Below are 18,888 nucleotides of genomic sequence, written 5' to 3' on the forward strand. Positions count from 1 at the left end.
AATCCATTTTTCTTGTTTCCCAGGTAATAATTGGGTCCTCGGCTTATACTTAGCTCGGTTTATATTCGAGTATATACAGTAGTTAAAAGGAAAAAAAAAATTTTAAAGAAAAATGTGTAAATAGATCAATGTCTGATTTTTGTCCTCTAGGTGTGCCCTGTAGTCAAGTTCTATGGGGTGCCATCCTATGGCCCCAGAGTCTATCCTTTGCACTCCCCTGGGAGTTCCAGGTTCTGATCCCCCTGTTGCTCTGCTGCACGCCCCCACTGTTTTTGTCTTGGTGTAGTGAGTCTCCAGTGTTGTCCCCTGTAGGGCTATGGGTCAGCGAGGAATGTCATGTCTCATAGTGGTATCAGCCATATGGTCCACTCTGCATTAGCTGTTTGGATCGGGGTTATCGTCCTTTTGGTCTAGTGGGCGAGGATGCGCTCCACTATCTCTTCCTCCCCATTCATTTGCTCTAGTGTGCTCTGATCAGATATGTCTCTCTCCCCTAGCTACATCTTCAGGGCCATCCTCTAACGTAAATTCTTCTGAGGGGTGGGGTGCACGCAGTTGTCCATATAGCTGGTATGGGCTGAGCCCTTTTGATAGGCAGGCACTATTAGCTTTCTTCACCACATTTACGACGCACCCATTTTGTCTTCAGCGATCGTGTCGGGAAGGTGAGCATTACCGAATGTCAGATTATTAGAACAAAGTGTTCTTGCACTGAGGGAGTACTTGAGTCAAGGCCCAATGTCCATATGCTACCTGAATACCTAACATAAATATAAGTACATAGATTGATTTCCTTATCATATATACATGTATTTACATACATTACCCTTGATTAATCTCCACTAGGCATCCTACACCCTTCTATCCATTATTTTTAGTTCACTTGTTCCCTTGTCCCTGGGTTTGGTGACTCCCACCTTCCTTTCTCCCACCTCCTTTTCCTATGTTCTCCCAGAGCCCTTTATCCCATGGCTTTCTTCTCCAAATAGTTTATCCCATCTGTCCTATCTAGATAGACATGCAGAGAATTACTAAGTCCCAAAACAAGGCAAAGGTAAGCAAAACAACAAAGGAAGACAAAACCAACAACAACAAAAATAACATCCAGAAAGAAAGCCAATGGCAAAAAAGGAAAAGCCTATAAATAGTTCAGTGTCTGTTGACCTTTATGAGTGTTTTTCGGTCAAGTGTGATGGGATGCCACACTCTGTCCCCCAAATCTATTTTTGGTGTTCCCTGGAGATTTCATTGCTCCCCTTGCTGCTCTGTTGCATGCCTTTATTATTTCGCCCCAGTGTGAAAGGGTCATATGGGGCACAATTCCCACACTGAGTCTCCAGTGTTGTCCCCTGTTGCACTATGGTTCAGTGAGAGACATTGTGTCTCGTGGTGGGGCCTCCTCTATGGTCCTTTATGTGCATTGTCTGCTCTGAGCAGGAATATCGTCCTCAGGGCTTGGTGGCCAGGATGTGTTCCACTCACTTTCCTTACCTTGTCATTTCTCCAGTGTGCTCTGATCATACGTGCCCCTCTCCCCAAGCTGTAGCTTCGGTGCTGTCCTCTGAAATGCATTCTTCTCGGGGGAGGAGGTTCATATAGTTGGGATTGGGGCCAGCCCCATAGACCTCTCTATTGGTTCTCTGCTACATGCTGATATGTTGTATTCCCATCTTGGTGCACTGGGTTGAAGTCTGGTCTTTCGCTCCCTCTCCTGTTGGGATATAATATAAACAATACCCTCCCCTTTGGTGGGTTAGTGTCCTGCTCCCCCCGCCACCCATGTCTTTTTATTTCCCCTCTCTTTCTTTTCCCTCCTATTTAATTGGCTGACATATGTACCCTTGGATTGAGTTTAGCTCCTGCTATAGTACCTGGCCCTCACCCCATGAATGCATATACGGTATATAGTAGCTTTTCCCCTGTGCCCCATTTTTTAAGCTTACCTCAGTGGATTTACGTTGTACTTGTCCTTTTGTGCTTGACTTACTTCGCTTAGCATAACTTCCTGCAGTTCTTCCCATGAGGCATTTTTCTTCATGCGTTCATCACTGCTTTTGAGGGATGCGTAGTACTCCCTTGTATGGGTATACCACTGTTTTTTGATCCATTTGTCCATTGATGGAAATTTGGGTTGTTCCCAATGTCTTGCAATTGTGAAGACCAGCATTATCTTAATACAAACACCTGTCAAAGTATGTGAGCACACATGCACATCCTCTAACTTAACTGTAGTCAGTCAGTTTTAAGAATATAGATACATTTAGAGTGAAATGGCAGAATGGGCATCCACATCTGCCTTACTTCACATCCAAATCCTTTGTAGTTGTGAATTATTAAATAGTAAAGTTATAATTGAGTTTTTAAAATGGGAGAGTTGCCATTAGCAGATCTATTTTTGAGAAATGTATCTAAGGCAGAAACATCAAGAATAAATGAGGAGAGATAACAAGGAAAAGTGAACTGGAAGGTGTTCAGATCACTGAGTGAGGATAGAGCTATTTTGTGTCTTCTCTCAGAGGTAGAAGACAGAGTTCGACGTGTATGTTAAGCTGATATTGTGGTAAGGGAAAGACCTGACATAGCCCTGGCTATCCATTGGACTCCTAACCCAGGCCAGTGGTTTGACTGCCCTAGAGAAAAGCAAAGCTTTCTGCTCCCATAAAGAGTTACAGTCTCAGAAACTCGCAGGGGACAGTTCTACATTGTCCTACAAGGCTGCTATGAGTCAGAATCATTTATCAGTTTCAACTTCATCAGAGTCCTTTGTGCTACCTGGTTAAAAGTAACTTTTTCAGACCATAATCACTCTCCTCCAAATTGCCTCCACTGCCGACCCTCCTCTTCTATTTTGTTATTTATAAGAATTTCCATGTGACTGCCCTCCTTCTGACTCATTAATCCCACACGTGAGCTCCTGCCTGCGCCTTTTTGCTGTGAGAGCCTTTTCTCTTGTAATGGGTTTGGGAATGGGTATTTATCTACCAGTTATCAAGGATGAATTTGGCTTTTATCTTTGAGTTACCTCTCTCCCTCACCACCGTCCCAAACCCAATCTCATCAGTCACTTGCTGACTTTTGTCAATTCTGTGTCCTAAATATTTTCAACATAGATCCATTTTTTGGTTCTTTTTGTACATGTATACCACCATAGTCTACAGCACCAGCTTCCACTGCCTAGTTGCCTTTTTACTGCCTGCTGGCCCTCTAATCCCTTCTATTCTCTATACCTCAGCGAGGGTAATCTTCTAAAAACTCCACTTGATCCCACTTTCCCTCTGAAGACTCTTCCAGGAATGTTCATTTTCATTAGGGTAGAGTGCACCCGCATGTCACGGTGCAGATCGCGCTCTGGGATGGGGCCTTGGCTGTGTCTCTAGGGTTCAACACTGTAGGGCCAGTCGGGGCCAAATCTGGCTGATGCCGTGTCTTTCATTGTCCATGAGCTAAGAATGGTGTTTACATTTTTAAATGGTTGGGAAGAAAATATATTTCATACCACATGTACAATTATACAAAAAGTAAATTTCACTGTCCATAGAGGAAGTTTTTTGGAACACAGCTATACTTACTTTATTTAGTCATCAATAACTGCTTTCATACTACTAAGATAGCATTGAGTAATTTTAAATGAGTTTATTAGTTTCATTAAGACCTAACATAATTACTAGCTCATCTTGACAGGAACACTGAACCTTGGCACTCTTCCTTTGGCCATCTTTTGCTTCCGCCTGGTATTCCAGTATCCTTGCCCAGATGTTCCACACACTCTTCCATTTGTTTGGCATCCTCCTCTGCCATATCTTCATTGACTTGGGTAACTCCACCTAACAGATCCTAACTCAACCTCCATTTCTTGGAGGAAGCTGTTTCATAGTCTTCCAGTTAGACACTCCTCCTCTCCTTAATTTTCTTTATTCTTCTACTTATTTCTGTGCCCTAACTTCCCCCTGACCTACTTGAAACTTGCTGGTTGGTCATTATCTATACTTGCAGGCATCCTCAAACTACGGCCCGCGGGCCACATGCGGCCAGCTGAGGACATTTATCCGGCCCTGTTTTTTTTATTTCAAAATAAGATACGTGCAGTGTGCATAGGAATTTGTCCATAGTTTTTTTTTTTTTTTAACTATAGTCTGACCCTCCAATGGGTCTAAGGGAAAGTGAACTGGCCCCCTGTTTAAAAAGTTTGAGGACCCCTGATCTATAGTCTTATGCATATATATTCACTCTCTTCTTCCCTCATTCCTTCTGTGTTCTGTCTTAGTCTTCTTAAGGGCAACTGCCAGGCAGGCCTCTTAGCAGAATGTGTCGGGTGGGAAACATATAACAACACTACACTGTCTTACTTTAACTATATAAGCTCAGGCTCTACTACAACCGCCCCCCCCCCCCGCCCCCAAAAAAGCTATTTAGTTGATTCCAACCTTTTCATTAGCAAACCCCAAATCTGCCCACTCTCTTTTTCTGAGCTGACTAATATTCATTCTCACACTTTGAAATGTCCTCTTCACTCTTGTTTCACTTAGAAAATAACTTCCTTTTTTCCGTCACAACATCTGTCAAACTCCCTGCTTCTGAATTGTAGCTTCACCGTTCTCTCTTGGGTGTGTCCTTTTGTAAGGCCAGCCTAGTTTTGTAAATTAAAGCTCATCTATTTGTACTTACAAAAAGACATGCCTCCAGATAGCCTTCTTACTCTCTTCTGTCCTAACATTTAGTTTCTTCTCGATCATTCTCATCAGCATACCAGCATACTGTTAGATGTACCTTTAAACAAGACTTAAAAGACCTCTCTTTACCCCTCACTTCCCTCATACTTTCTGGTTTTCCTTTGGTTCTCTGTTCTACTCACAATTGTTTTCTTGTCATTTGTTAGGCACTCCAAGCTTACTCCTGCTTCTTTTCCTGGAATAAATTTCTTCCTCTTTGGCGTAGCTTAAGGAGCACTGATAGCACTGTAAGATAGGCATTGAGCTGCTAATTTTCAAGGTTGGCAGTTCAAACCTACCAGTCACTTGTTCCCTGGACTGCTGAGCCAATCTGCTCCAGTAAAGACTTAACAGCTTCGGAAACGCTATATAGGGTCATTATGAGTTGTAATTGACTGAGTGGCAGTGGATTTTGATTACAAGAAATATTTATGTAGAACTTATCAGTGTGTTATAGTATGTTCATGCAGCTGTTGTGCTTCCTAGAATTTAAGCTTCTGAGGTCAGACATCGAACTGATTCATTAGTAACTTCATCATGCACCTTCCACAGAAATTAAGAAAGTAGGCAGAACCCTTTCTTTGTGGTGATTATCTTTGTCAAGACTTCAATACAAATACATGTGGTCCTTTATAAGTCACAAATGATAGGAAAACATTTGGAAAATATTTGTTTCCTTGATTAAAATTCCTAGTTCTTGAGGAATTACATTGAAGCTTCTTCTTCTTTTTTAAGGTGCACAAAAAAGATTCTGGCTTTTGGCGTGATTTTGGCTTTGGAATGACTTGTCAGTATCGATCAGATTTCCTGACCATTGGTAAGTACATCTTACATTTAAGGTTGAGGTCTTACATGCTTGTTCTGGCACCAACATGTCATTTTTTTTTTTTTCAAACAAAGATCTCAGATGTGAGAGTTTTCATAGTGAGTTATAAGGGATTGGGGTTATTTGAAAAGAGATGTCTGGAGATAGGAAAGGCAAATGAGTTTTAATGCCTTTGAATAAGAAAAATGAACTCACAAAGGTGAAAGTGTACAGGCCTTCACGTTTTAAAAGCTCACAACTAGTTTGTTGCTTGTTTATTTCTACTTTATTGTAGTTTGAACATTTTCAGAGCATATTAGTTTCATTCAACAATGTTCACACATTTTGTTTCATAACACTGGTTGCGATCCCCTCATGATAGCAGCACTCTCCCCCCGCCTCCTCTTCATTTCCTTTCACCCTCCTTTCCAGCCCCTCCCTCCTCCTAAGCTTTGTTTTGGGATAAATAATGTCCTTTTGGTGTCAAATGGTTGATTATCTTGAAGAATACATCTCTCTCTGGTGTTATGATTTACTTTATAGACATGTGTGTTGTTTGGCTGATCCCAGGGGGTTGCTTCAGTTCCAGGATTAAAGTTCTGGGATTCTATTAGTCTCTGTCAGACCAGTGAGTCTGGTCTTTTTTTTATATAATCATTTTATTGGGGGCTCGTACAACTCTGATCACAATCCATCCATCCATTGTGTCAAGCACATTTGTACATTTGTTGTCCTCGTCATTCTCAAAACATTTGCTTTCTGCTTGAGCCCTTGGTATCAGCTCCTCATTTCCCCCTCCCTCCATGCTACCCCCTTTCTCATGAGCCCTAGATAATTTACAGATTAGTATTTTGTCATGTCTTACACTGTCTGACTTCTCCCTTCACCCACTTTTCTGTTGTCTGCCCCCTAGGGAGGAGGTTATATGTAGATTCTTGTAATTGGTTCCCCCTTTTTTCCCACTTTCCCTCCACTCTCCCTGTAACTCCACTCTCACCACTGGTCCTGAAGGGCTCATCTTTCCTGGATTCCCCGTGTTTGCAGTTCCTATCTGCACCAGTGTACATGCTCTGGTCTAGCCAGATGTGTAAGGTAGAATTGGGATCATGATAGTGAGGGAGGAAGCATTTAGGAACTAGAAGAATGTATGTTTCATCATTGCTACCTTGAACCCTGACTGGCTTGTCTCCTCCCTGCGACCCCTCTAAGTCTGGTCCTTTTTTATGTTCCTGGATTTTCTTTACATTTTTTTCAAACCCATTTGACTTTTATCCATGTTTGCAATTTTTCTGGTGACACTCTCCTGACGCATTGGGCTGTTAATGAAAACATTGGCAGTTCAAAACTGCGAGCTGCTTTGAGGGAGAAAGATGAAGTTGTGTATTTTGGTACAGATTTATAGTCTTGAAAATGAATAGATAGGAGAGGGCTTGTTTTTGTGCATGAAAAGTCTCTTTAATATTTCAATAACTTGATATCTGGATTGTTACAGTTAGATATACTAGCCCAGGGCTTTCACATATTTTTATTTAAAGATAAAGCTCCCTTTAATTACCTGTTGAACTTTATAGAAAACGTGTATGTTAAAAACAAGTGAAAGAAGAGGTTCTCTTATTAAGTAAGGTGGATATTTGAGTTGAGAGAGTTGAGACTTATTGGCCTAGTTGCCTACTTTCAGAAGCATACAGATGGCCCCAATAATCTAGTCTAAACTTCTCTCCTCACCCTTGCTTCAGTCTTATGGGGTAAAAAGAGTGTCAGAGATGAAACCTGATTCTATGCCACATGATTCCCTGGGCACCTTTTCTACATATTAAAAGTCATAGAATACATCTTACGTAGGTTTCCTATCCATACTATATTCATTTTTATAACCAGCCAGTTGCTTTTGAAATACCCTTACTTTGTTTCTTTATCATTGCAATATTTTCAGTAATAGAAATGACAATAAAAGGCATTAAACAACATTAGTGTACCTTTCCTAATTTCTGACTTAGTAGTTATTAAAAGACAGATTTTTAGGCTTCTTTTTAGCAGTATCGTAAATCGTTGGGGCTCCTGTCTCTTTCTTTTAATTAATAACTTTTTTGAGATATAATTTTTATATCATACAAAAAACTCACTGACATCAAGTTGATTCCCACTGATAGCAAGCAAGTGGGATAGAGTAGTTCTGTCCTTTTGTGTTTATGAGGTTGTAAATATTTAAAGGAAGATAAGTAGGTTTAAATTCCTGATCTTGTGGTTAGCTACCTGTGATAATTATATAATTGTTTGACAATTTGAGAGGATTAAGAGTGAAGGGTTGAATCTAGCCTATCAATCAGGTGATAGCCAATGAGGACTCTGTGTGGACATGGCCTTCTGAGGATTTTGGGAACTCCGACATTCATTCTTGAAGGCAGGAGACACACACTCTCTCTCTCTCTCAGCTCACTCCGTTATCTGAGAAGCCACATGAAGCTATCCTGATGCAGTCAGAGTCCTGGGAGCTGGAGATGCCACATAGAGACCCCTGCCAGTGCTGAGATGCTTACAGCACCACTAGATCCACAAGACTTCCCACCCACTTCCCTGTGATTTTCCTGCATTCGGCATGATTACATGTGTTTTGTGAATCGAAGGGAACTTTATAGATTGGTATCGGACATACGAGCTAAAATTGGATTTATGGACTTGATCTGGACTGGGCTGGGGTGTTTTCTTAATATTCAATTGCTCTTGTATATAAAGCTCTTAACTATACACATGAGTGCCTATGAATTTGTTTCTCTATTCTACCCAGACTAACACACCACTCAACACATCACCTACTACTTACCATATGTATTCGAGTATAAGCCTACCCGAATACCAGCCAGGGCAACTAATTTTACCACAAAAACTGCATTTAAAAATGTGCTGAAAAACTTGGCTTATACACGAGTATATACTGTATAAGAAATGTAGAGGTTACAGATTATTTTTTAAATCATTTTATTGGGGACTCATACAACCCTTATCACAATCCATACACACATCATCTATGTAAAGCACATTTGTACATTCGTTGCTCTCATCGTTCTCAAAACATTTGCTCTCCGCTTAAGCCCCTGGCATCAGGTCCTCATTTTAGCCCTCCCTCCTTACTCCTTACTCCCCTATGAACCCTAGATAATTTATAAATTATTATTTTGTCATATCTTACACTACCTGAAGCCTCCCTTCACCCACTTTTCTGTTGTCAGTTCCCCAGGGAGGAGGTTATATGTAGGTTATTGTAATCAGTTCCCCCTTTCCATCCCACCCACCTACCACCCTCCCGGCATTGCTACTCTCACCACTGGTCCTGCCTGAAGGGATCATCCACCCTGGATTCCCTGTGTTTCCAGTTCCTATCTGTACCAATGTCAATCTTCTGGTCTAGCTAGATTTGTAAGGTAGAATTGGGATCATGATAGTGGAGGGGGAGGAAGCATTTAGGAAGTAGAGGAAAGTTGCATGTTTCATTGGTGCTACACTGCGCAATGACTGACTCGTCTCCTCCCTGCAACCCCTCTGTAAGGGGATGTCCAATTGGCTGCAGCTGGGCTTTGGGTCTCCACTCCGTAGTCCCCCTCATGCACAATGATATGATTTTTTGTTCTGATGATGCCTGATACCTAATCCCTTCAACACCGCGTTATCGCACAAGCTGGTGTGCTTCTTCCATGCAGGCTTTGTTGCTTCTGAGCTAGCTGGCTGCTTGTTTACCTTCAACCCTTTTAAGAGCCCAGATGCTATATCTTTTTATAGCTGGGCACCATCAGCTTTCTTCACCACAGTTGCTTACGCACCCATTTGTCTTCAGCGATTGTATCAGGGAGGTAAGCACACAGTGCTATGATTTTTTTCTTCTTTGATGCCTGATAACTGATCCCTTCGACACCTCATGATCACGCATGTTGGTGTGCTTCTTCCATGTGGGCTTTGTTGCTTCCGAGCTAGATGGCCACTTGTTTACTTTCAATCCTTTAAGACCCCAGACACTATATCTTTTTATAGCTGGGCACCATAAGCTTTCTTCCCCACATTTGCGTATGCACCTGCTTTGTCTTCAGCATTTGTATTGGGAAGGTGAGCATCATGGATTGCCAGTTTAATAGAACAAACTATTCTTGCATTGAGGGACTACTGGAGTAGAGGCCCAATGTCCATCTGCTGAGGTTACAGATATGTACCACAGTCACTACAATTAAATTTAGAACATTATCATCACCCCAAAAGAAACTGTGTATACATTAGCTATGATGTCCCATTTCCTACCATGCCCCTTCCTCAAAGACTGTTAATACTTTGTATTTCTAGTCATCCTACTTATTGACATTTCGTATCAGTGGAATTATGCAATATAGGGTATTTTGTGTCGGACGTCTTTCACTTAGCATGTTTTCAAGACTCATTCATGTTGTAGCGTGTATCAGAACTTCATTTTTTTCTTTTATTTTTATTCTTGAATAATACTCATTATATGGCTATATCACATTTTATTTATCTATCAATAGACATTTGAATTGGTTCCACATTTTGACTATTTGAATACCACCACTGTGAAAATTTCATGTATAATTTTTGTGGGGTCATGGGTTTTTATTTCTAGAATCGCTGGGTCAAACACTAACTAGAGGAATCCTGGCAATGCATTGGTTAAGTATTTAGTTGCTACCCAGAAAGTTGGTAGTTTAAACCCACTGCTTTCTCTTTGGGTGAAAGATATGACAGTTTCTGTACAAATTTCCAGCCTAGGATGCCTCTTATGTTGAGAAGATCTGCCATGTCGAATAGTGTTGTCTTGTATCAGAATTGACTCAACGGCAATAGGTTTTATAGTAATTCTTTTGAAGGCCTTCCATACTGTTTTCCATAGGGGCTGTATCATTTTATGTTTCTTAGCAGCAGTGAGCGAGACTTCTCATTTATATATATCCTTGCAAATACATTCTGTTGTCTGTATTTTTAGTAAAAAGTATCTTTATTCTAGACATTCCAATGGAATGTGTAATTTGCAAATGTTTCCATTGTCTTTTAACATTTTTGATGACATGCTTTTTTGTAGCCTATGGGATCATAGCTAAGAAACTATTGCCTAATGAAGATTTACGCCTGCTTTCTTTTAAGAATTTTGTAGTGCTAGCTCTTACATTTAGGACTGTAATCCATTTTCAGTTAATTTTGTATATGATGTGATATGAAGAAAGATCCCAATTTCATTCTTTTGCATGTGGATAATGAGTTGTCCTAGCACCATTTATTGAAAAGAATATTTTCCCCCTTTAAATTACCTTGGCAGCATCTTTGTTACAAAATCAGTTGACTGCATATATTGTGCAGTGCGGTGAAATATTTAATGTGGCTTTCTACCCATAATTTAAAAAAATTTTTAAGTTATTTTATTGGAGGCTCGTACAACTCTTATGACCATCCATACATCCATCAATTCACAATCCATACAGCCATCCTTTATGTCAAGCAAATTTATACATTTGTTGCCATCATCATTTTCTTTTTTTTGTTTGAAATAGCTCTCATTTTATTATTATTTTTAATCGTGTTATTAGGATATCATACAATTCTTATCACAATCCATACATACATCAATTGTGTTAAGCATATTTGTACATTCATTGCCCTCATCATTCTCAAAACACCTAATCCCCTGGCTTCAGCTCCCCAATTTTCCCTTCCTTCCCCACTCCTCCTTCCTTCATGAACCCTTGATAATTTATAAATTATTATTTTGTCAGATCTTACACTGTCCTACGTCTCCCTTCACCCATTTTTCTGTTGTCCATCCCTCAGAGAGGAGGTCACATGTAGATCCTTGTAATCAGTTCCCCCTTTCCAACCCACTCTCCCAGTATTGCCACTCACACCATTGGTCCTGAAGGAATAATCCGCCCTGGATTCCCTGTGTTTCCAGTTCCTATCTGTACCAGTGTACATCCTCTGGTCTAGTCATATTTGTTTTTGTTTTTTTAAAGTCATTTTATTGGGGGCTTGTGCAACTCTTATCACACTCCATATATCACTTGAATCAGGCATGTTTATACATATGTTGCCCTCATTCTCTTCTATACATTTACTTAATGCCAACTAAATGACTGTGTCCCTCACTTATTTATTGCCATCTAGTCGATGCCAACTCATAGTAACCTTACAAGACAGGGCAGAACTGCCCCAGTGGGTTTCTCAAACTGAACAGTAGTAGAAAGTCCATCTTTCTCCCAAGGACTGCATGGTAGTTTTGAACTGCTGACCTTGTGGCTAGTAACTCAATACATAATCACTATGCTACCAGGTCTCCTTAATGACTAGGTAATAATATGCAACTGTGGGTTGCTTGTAGCCTATCAAGGAGATGGGATGGCTTGCTTATAATAATATAATTTATGTGCACAGCACCCTTGAGTGGGATGTGACTATGCAAATTCCTAATGAAGGGATGGGTTAGTTTTGTCATCATGCTAGGCTTAAACTCAGCAATGCTAGAAACCTGAAGGGGACTACGAAGAGAAAAGAGCCAGAAGAGCACTTCCATTGAGCCCCATACACCTGTGCTGAAGACTTACATGATCCAGGAGACATGTATGAAACCACAATGAACAAGGCATGTATATATCTATCTTTCAGCTCTTATTTCACTAGGGTATATGAGAGACCACAAAAGTTCAAGGAAAAATTCTGTTGCCTTTCAATTTAATTTTCTCATCAACTTTTTAAAGCCGCTCCATATACTGATTAATTGAATTTCTAGATCTTATGGTATTTCTATGTCTAAGCACGTGCCATATCGATTTCTACCATTGTTGGGTGCAGTCCATTGACTCTGTCTCATAGCGACCCTATGTACAACACAGCGAAATGCCACCCAGTCCTATGCCATCCTCACAATCGTTCTTATGTTTGGGCCCATGATTTTGGCTCTGGTTTAAATTCATCTTATCAAGGGCTTTCCTCTTTTTCACTAGGCCTCTACTTTACCAAGCATGATGTCTTTCTTCAGGGACTGGTCCAAAGTATATGATAGCATGTCCAAAGTATATGAGATAAAAATCTCACCGTCCTTGCCTTTACGAGGCATTCTGGCTGCACCAAAACGGGTCTTTTTTGTGTGTGTGTGTGGTTCATGGTACTTTCCATATTCTTTGCCAGTACCATAATTCAAGCAAATCAAGTCTTTGTTGGTCTACCATATTTAGTATCCACCTTTCGCATGCATATGAGGCAACTGAAAAGACCATAGCTTAGGTCAGGTATACCTTAGTCCTCAAAAAGTAACCTCCTTTCTTTTCAACTCTTTAAAGATGTATTGTGCAGCAGATTTACCCAATGCAATTTGCCTTTTGATTTCTTTACTTCTGCTGCCATGCTCATTGATTGTGGATCCAAGCAAGACAAAACCCTTGACAGCATCAATCTTTTCTCTCTTTATTACGATGTTATCTACTGGTTCAGTTGTGAGGATTTGGGTCTTCTTTACATTGAGTTTTAATCCTTACTGAAGGCTGCAATCCTTGATCTTCATGAGCAAGTGTTTCAAGTTCTCCTTGCGTTCAGCAAGCAAGGTTGTGTTGCTTACATACCACAGTTTGTTGATAAGCCTTCCTCCAATCCTGATGCCACACTTGTCTTCATAGAATCCAGCTTCTCTGTTGATTTGCTCAGCACACAGATTGAATAAGTATGGTGAGAGGATACAACCCTTACCCATGCCTTTTCTGATTTGAAACTCTGCAGTATCACCTTGTTCTGTTTGCATACCTGCCTCTTGATCCATGTAAAATTTCCATAGGAGCGCAGTCAAGTATTCGGTACTTCCCATTCTTCTCAAGATTAGTTTATGATCCAACAGTTGAATGCCTTGGTATAGTCAATAAAATACAAGTAAACATCTTTATTGTATTTTGCGCTTTCAGTCAAGATCCATCTGACATCAGCCATGATATAACTTATTCCATGTCCTATTCTGAATCTGGCCTGAAACTCTGTCAGTTCCCTGTAAATGTACTGTTGCACCCTTTATTGGATGATCTTTAGTAAAATTTTACTTGCAGGTGATATTAATGATATTGTTCCATAATTTGAGCATTGTGTTGGGTCATTTTCTTTGGAATGGGTACAAATATGGATCTCTTCCAATCAGTTGTGCAAGTCTTTTAAATTTCCTAGCATAGACAAGTGAGTGCTTCTACTGTTTCATCAGCTTGTTGAAACATTTCATTTGGTGTTCCATCAATTCTTGGAGCCTTTTTGTTGTTGTTGTTTATGTTTTCAGTGCAGCCTTACCTTCTTCATTCAACACCATTGGTTCTTGCTTATATGCTAGAAATGGTGGAATGTTGACTAGTTGTTTTTGGCACAACGACTGCATTCCCACCGTCTTCTTTTGATGCTTCCTGTATCATTTAATATTTTGCCATAAAGTCTTTTATTATTTCAACTTCAATCTTGAATGTTTATCTTTAGTTATGGTATTTTAGTTTAAGATATGCTGAGTGTGTTCTTTCTTTTTGGTTTTCTAAGTCTTGATCTTTGCACATTTCATGATAATATTTTACTTAACTTTCTTAAGTAGCCCTTTGAAATTTCCTGTTCAGTTCTTTGCCTCATTTCTTACATTTGCTTTAGCTACTCTACGATTAAGAGCAAGTTTCAAAATCTCTCTGGCAACCACTTTGTTCTTTCTTACTTTCCTGTCTTTTTAGTGACCTTTTGTTTTCCTCATGTATGATGCTCTTGTCTTTTTAGTGACCTTTTGTTTTCCTCATGTATGATGCTCTTGATACCATCCCACAGCTAGTCTTCTGTCCATGTTCAATGTGTCTGATATGTTCTTGAGATGTTCTTGAAATTCAAGTAGGATAGACTCAAAGTCGTATTTTGGCTCGTGTAACTTGTTTCAATTTTCTTCATATTTTTTTGTTTTTTTAAATCATTTTATTAGGGGCTCATACAACTGTTATCACAATCCATACATACATCATTTGTGTAGAGCACATTTGTACATTTATTGCCCTCATCATTCTCAAAACATTTACTCTCCTCTTAAGCCCCTGGCATCAGCTCCTCATTTTTACCCCTCCCTCCCTACTCCCCCTCTACCTCATGAACCCTTGATAATTTATTATTTTGTCATATCTTACACTGTCCAACGTCTCCTTTCACTCACTTTTCTGTTGTCCATTCCCCAGATAGGAAGTTATATGTAGATCCTTGTAATCGGTTCCCTCTTTCCACCCTACCCTCCGTCCACCCTCCCGGTATCCCCACTCTCACCACTGATCCTGAAGAGATTGTCTGCCCTGGGTTCCCCCTGTTTTCAGTTCCTATCTGTACTAGTGTCAATCCTCTGGTCTAGCCAGATTAGCAAGGTAGAATTGGAATCATGAGTGGGGGTCGGGGTGGAGGGGAGGTATTTAGGAACTAGAGGAAAGTTATATGTTTCATTGGTGCTACACTGCACCCTGACTGACTCCTCTCCTCCCTGCGACCCTTACGTAGGCGGATGTCCAATTGTCTACAGATGGGCTTTGGGTTTCTACTCCGCACTCCCCCTCATTCACAATGATATGTTTTTTTTTGTTCTGATGATGCCTGATACCTGATCCCTTCAACACCTCGAGATCACACAGGGTGGTGTGCTTCTTCCATGTGGGCTTTGTTGCTTCTGGACTACATGGCCGCTTATTTATCTTCAAGCCTTTAAGACCCCAGATGCTATGTCTTTTGCTAGCCGGCACCATCAGCTTTCTTCACCACATTTGCCTATGCACCCATTTGTCTTCAGTAATCGTATTGGGGAGGTGAATTTTCTTCATCTTCAACTTGAGTGTTGATAGTAGTGTTCTGCAGTCAGCCCCTGGCCTTGTTTTAGCTGCTGATATTGCATATCTCTATTGACACTTCCCACGGATGTAGTCAATTTGATTTCTGTGTATTCCATCTGGAGAAGTTCATGTGTGTAGTTGCCATTTGTGTTGTTATAATGTATTTGTCATGAAGAACTTGTTGAACTTGCAAAATTCTATCATGTACTCTCCAGTTTCATTTCTATCGCCAAAGCCATATTTTTCAACTACTGTTCTTTTTGGTTTCCAACTTTTGCATTCCAGTCACAGATAATTATCAATGCATGCATCTTGATTGAATGTATGTTCCAATTCAGACTGAAGACATTAGTTGAATTCTTCAATTTCTTCATGACTGGCTTTAGTAGTTAGTATATAAATTTTGATTAATTAGGTTTCCTTAAATGGTAATAGGTATAAGTTATCTCAGACAGAATTATACTTCTAAATAGATCTTGAAATGTCCTTTTTGACAATAAGTGTAACACCATTCCTCTTGATTATGGCAGGCCCAGCATTGTAAATCATGTGATTTTTTTCATTCACATTGGCCAATACCAGTCGATTTTAGCTCACTAATGTCTATAGTTGGCTGTTACACATTTCTTTTGATCTTTTGCAGCTTTTAATTTTCCTAGATTTTCATACATTCAAGTTCCGGCTATTAATTGATGCTTGCCTCTGTGTCTTCTCATTTTGAGTTGTGCCCCATCAGCAAGTGAAGGTCCCAAAAGTTTTACTTCTGCAGGATTTACTCCATTCACACCATAATGGTCGACTCCCCTTGGAGGAAGCAGCTCTTCTTCAGGCATCTTTTGAGTGCCTTCTGAACCGAGCAGTTCATCTTTTGGCACTATATTTGACAGTGTCCTGTTTCTGTTCATGATGTTTTAAGAATCTTTCAGAGTTTTGATTCTGCCCATATAATTTTCTGGGGCTTATTCCTCTTTCTTTGTAGTCTGTCTTAGTGTGCAAGCTCTGCTGAGACCTGTTCACTTTGGGTGGCATTTCTGAGATTTGAAATACTGATGACAGAGCTTCTAGCATCACAGCAACACACAGCCTACTGAAGTATGGCAAACTGACACTGACAAGTAAACGGTGCATTTCCCACAGGAGTGTGTCCATTTTAGCAGCAGTGTATGAGGGTTCCACTCACTCTGCACCCTTGACAGTGTTTGTGCTTTTCTATTTTCATGCACTTTGCTATTAATATTGGTTCCAGGATTATCACATTGTATTTTTTATTTGTATTTTCCTAAATTACTAATGTCGACAAGCATTTCATCATTCATTTGTTGGCCAACTGAATACTACCTTTGGTGATATATCTGTTGGTATCAACAACCGTACACACAATTTTCCTGATTTTAAACCATCCAGTGTTCTTTTGTTCTGTTCTAATGACTGCTTCTTGATCCATGTATAGGTTTCACTTGAGTACAACGAAGTGTTCTGGATTTTTATTCTTCTCAGTGTTATCCATAGTTGGTTAGAATCCATACAGTCATGCCTTTGCATTATCGGTAAAATGCAAATAAATATCTTTCTGACATTCTCTACTTTCGGCTGAAATCTATTTGACTTCAGCAATACTATCCTTCATACTGCATCCTTTTCTGAATCTGGCATGGCAGTTTCCTGCCAATGTTCTGCTACCACCATTTTTAAATTACCTTCTGCAAAATTTTACTTGCCTGTGATGATTTTCTAACCCAGAATTAGAAAAATTAAAGGAAGAACATACTCAGCCTATCTTAAATGTAAAGAACTAAAGAAAACATTCAAACCTCGAGTTGCAGTATTGAAAGGTTCTATGATCTGAGCATCAACAGAAGATGAAACGAATACACAGTACCAGTCAACTTTTAATGCTTGAAAAGGTAGCATATGAGCAAGAACCAATTATACTGAAGAAGTTCAAGTTGTATTGAAAGGATTAGCCAAAAACAGACTCCAGGAATTGATGGAACACCAATTAAAATGTTTCAGCACACTGATGAAGCACTCACTCCTCTGGGCCAGTAAATTTTGGAAAATAACTACTTGGCCAAATGACTAGATGAGATCCATATTTGTACCCATTCCAAAGGTGACCCAATAGAATGTATAAGCTATAGAACAATATTGATTTCACATGCAAGTAAGGTTTTGCTTAAGATCATCTAACTGTGGTTGCAGGAGTCTATTGACAAGGAAACTGTCAGAATTTCAGGATGGATTCAGAAGAGGATATGGAAAAAGGGATATCATTCCTTACATCAAATGGAACTTGATTGAAATCAGAATACCAGAATGAGATTTACTTGTCATTTATTGATTATGTAAAGGCTTTCAACTATGTGGATCATAAGAAACCATGGATAACCTTGAGAAAATGGGAATTCCAGAACACTTCATTGGGTTCACATTGAAACTTGCACATGGATCAGGAGGCAGTTGTGCTAATGGAAGTAGGGAATCGTGCCTGGTTTCGGATCAGATAAGCTGTTTGTAGGACTGTATCCTCTCACCATTCTTATTCTGTCTGTATGGGGAATAAGTAATCAGAGAAGCTAAATTATATGAAGAAGAACCAGCATCAGGATTATTAACAAGCTCCAATATGCAGATGACCCAACCTTGCCTGCTGAACATGCGGGGCATGTGAGGCACTTGAAGATCAAGGATTGCAGCCTTCAGTATGGATTATAACTCAACATAAAGAAAACCAGAATCTTCATAACTTTGCCAGTAGGTAACAGAATGATAAATGGAGATAATATTGAAGTTGTCAAGGACTTCATCATGCTTGGATCCACAATCGATGCTCATGGAAGCAGCAGTTTGGAGATCAAATAATGCATTGCATTAGGTAAATGTGTTGCACAAAAGCATTTTAAAGTGTTGAAAATCAAGGTGCGCATGACCCAAGCCATATTTTCAATTGCCTTATGTGCATATGAAGGTCGGACATCAAATAAGGAAGACTGAAGGAAAATTGATGCATTTGGGTGATGGTGTTGGCAAAGACTATTGAACTGGAGTGCGAAAATAACACACAGATCTATCTGGGAAGAAGCACAGCCAGACCGCTCCTTAGAAACAAGTATGGCAAGACTTCATCTCACATACTTTGGACTTGTTATTAGGAGAGACCAGTCCCTGGAGAAGGGCGTCATGTGTGGTAAACTGACGGGTCAGCAAAAAAGATGAAATCCCTTGACACAGTGGCTGGAACAGGATGGTGTGTGGGCTGAGCAGTATTTCATGCTATTGTTCTTAGGGTTACTATGAGTCAGAACTGATTTGAGGGCACCTGAAAACAACATGGCGTTACTGTTTAATAACATCTGCATTCCGTTGGGTCATCGTTTTGGGGGTGGGGTTAGCGCGGCACAGGCACAGGTATAGACAAGCATAGATCTCTTCCACTTAGTTTGGTAGCTCTCTTCCAACATTTCTTGGCATAGTTGAATATGCTGCATTGTCTGTTGGAACAGTTTAATTGGTAACTCATCGAAATCTG

General features: G+C 40.0%; 1 protein-coding gene across 3 annotated transcripts in view; it reads left to right on the forward strand.

Annotated features, from left to right (window-relative positions):
• Positions 1 to 18,888, forward strand: part of CSGALNACT2 (chondroitin sulfate N-acetylgalactosaminyltransferase 2) — a 78,592-nt gene that overhangs the window by 54,424 nt on the left and 5,280 nt on the right. For all 3 annotated transcript variants that reach the window (XM_075546759.1, XM_075546757.1, XM_075546758.1), the window contains one exon: positions 5,445 to 5,526. In XM_075546759.1, coding sequence (XP_075402874.1) covers positions 5,445 to 5,526 — 82 coding nt within the window. The remainder of the gene's footprint in view (positions 1 to 5,444; positions 5,527 to 18,888) is intronic.

Source organism: Tenrec ecaudatus, chromosome 4 (assembly GCF_050624435.1).
Source record: "Tenrec ecaudatus isolate mTenEca1 chromosome 4, mTenEca1.hap1, whole genome shotgun sequence".
NCBI classification, from domain to species: domain Eukaryota; kingdom Metazoa; phylum Chordata; class Mammalia; order Afrosoricida; family Tenrecidae; genus Tenrec; species Tenrec ecaudatus.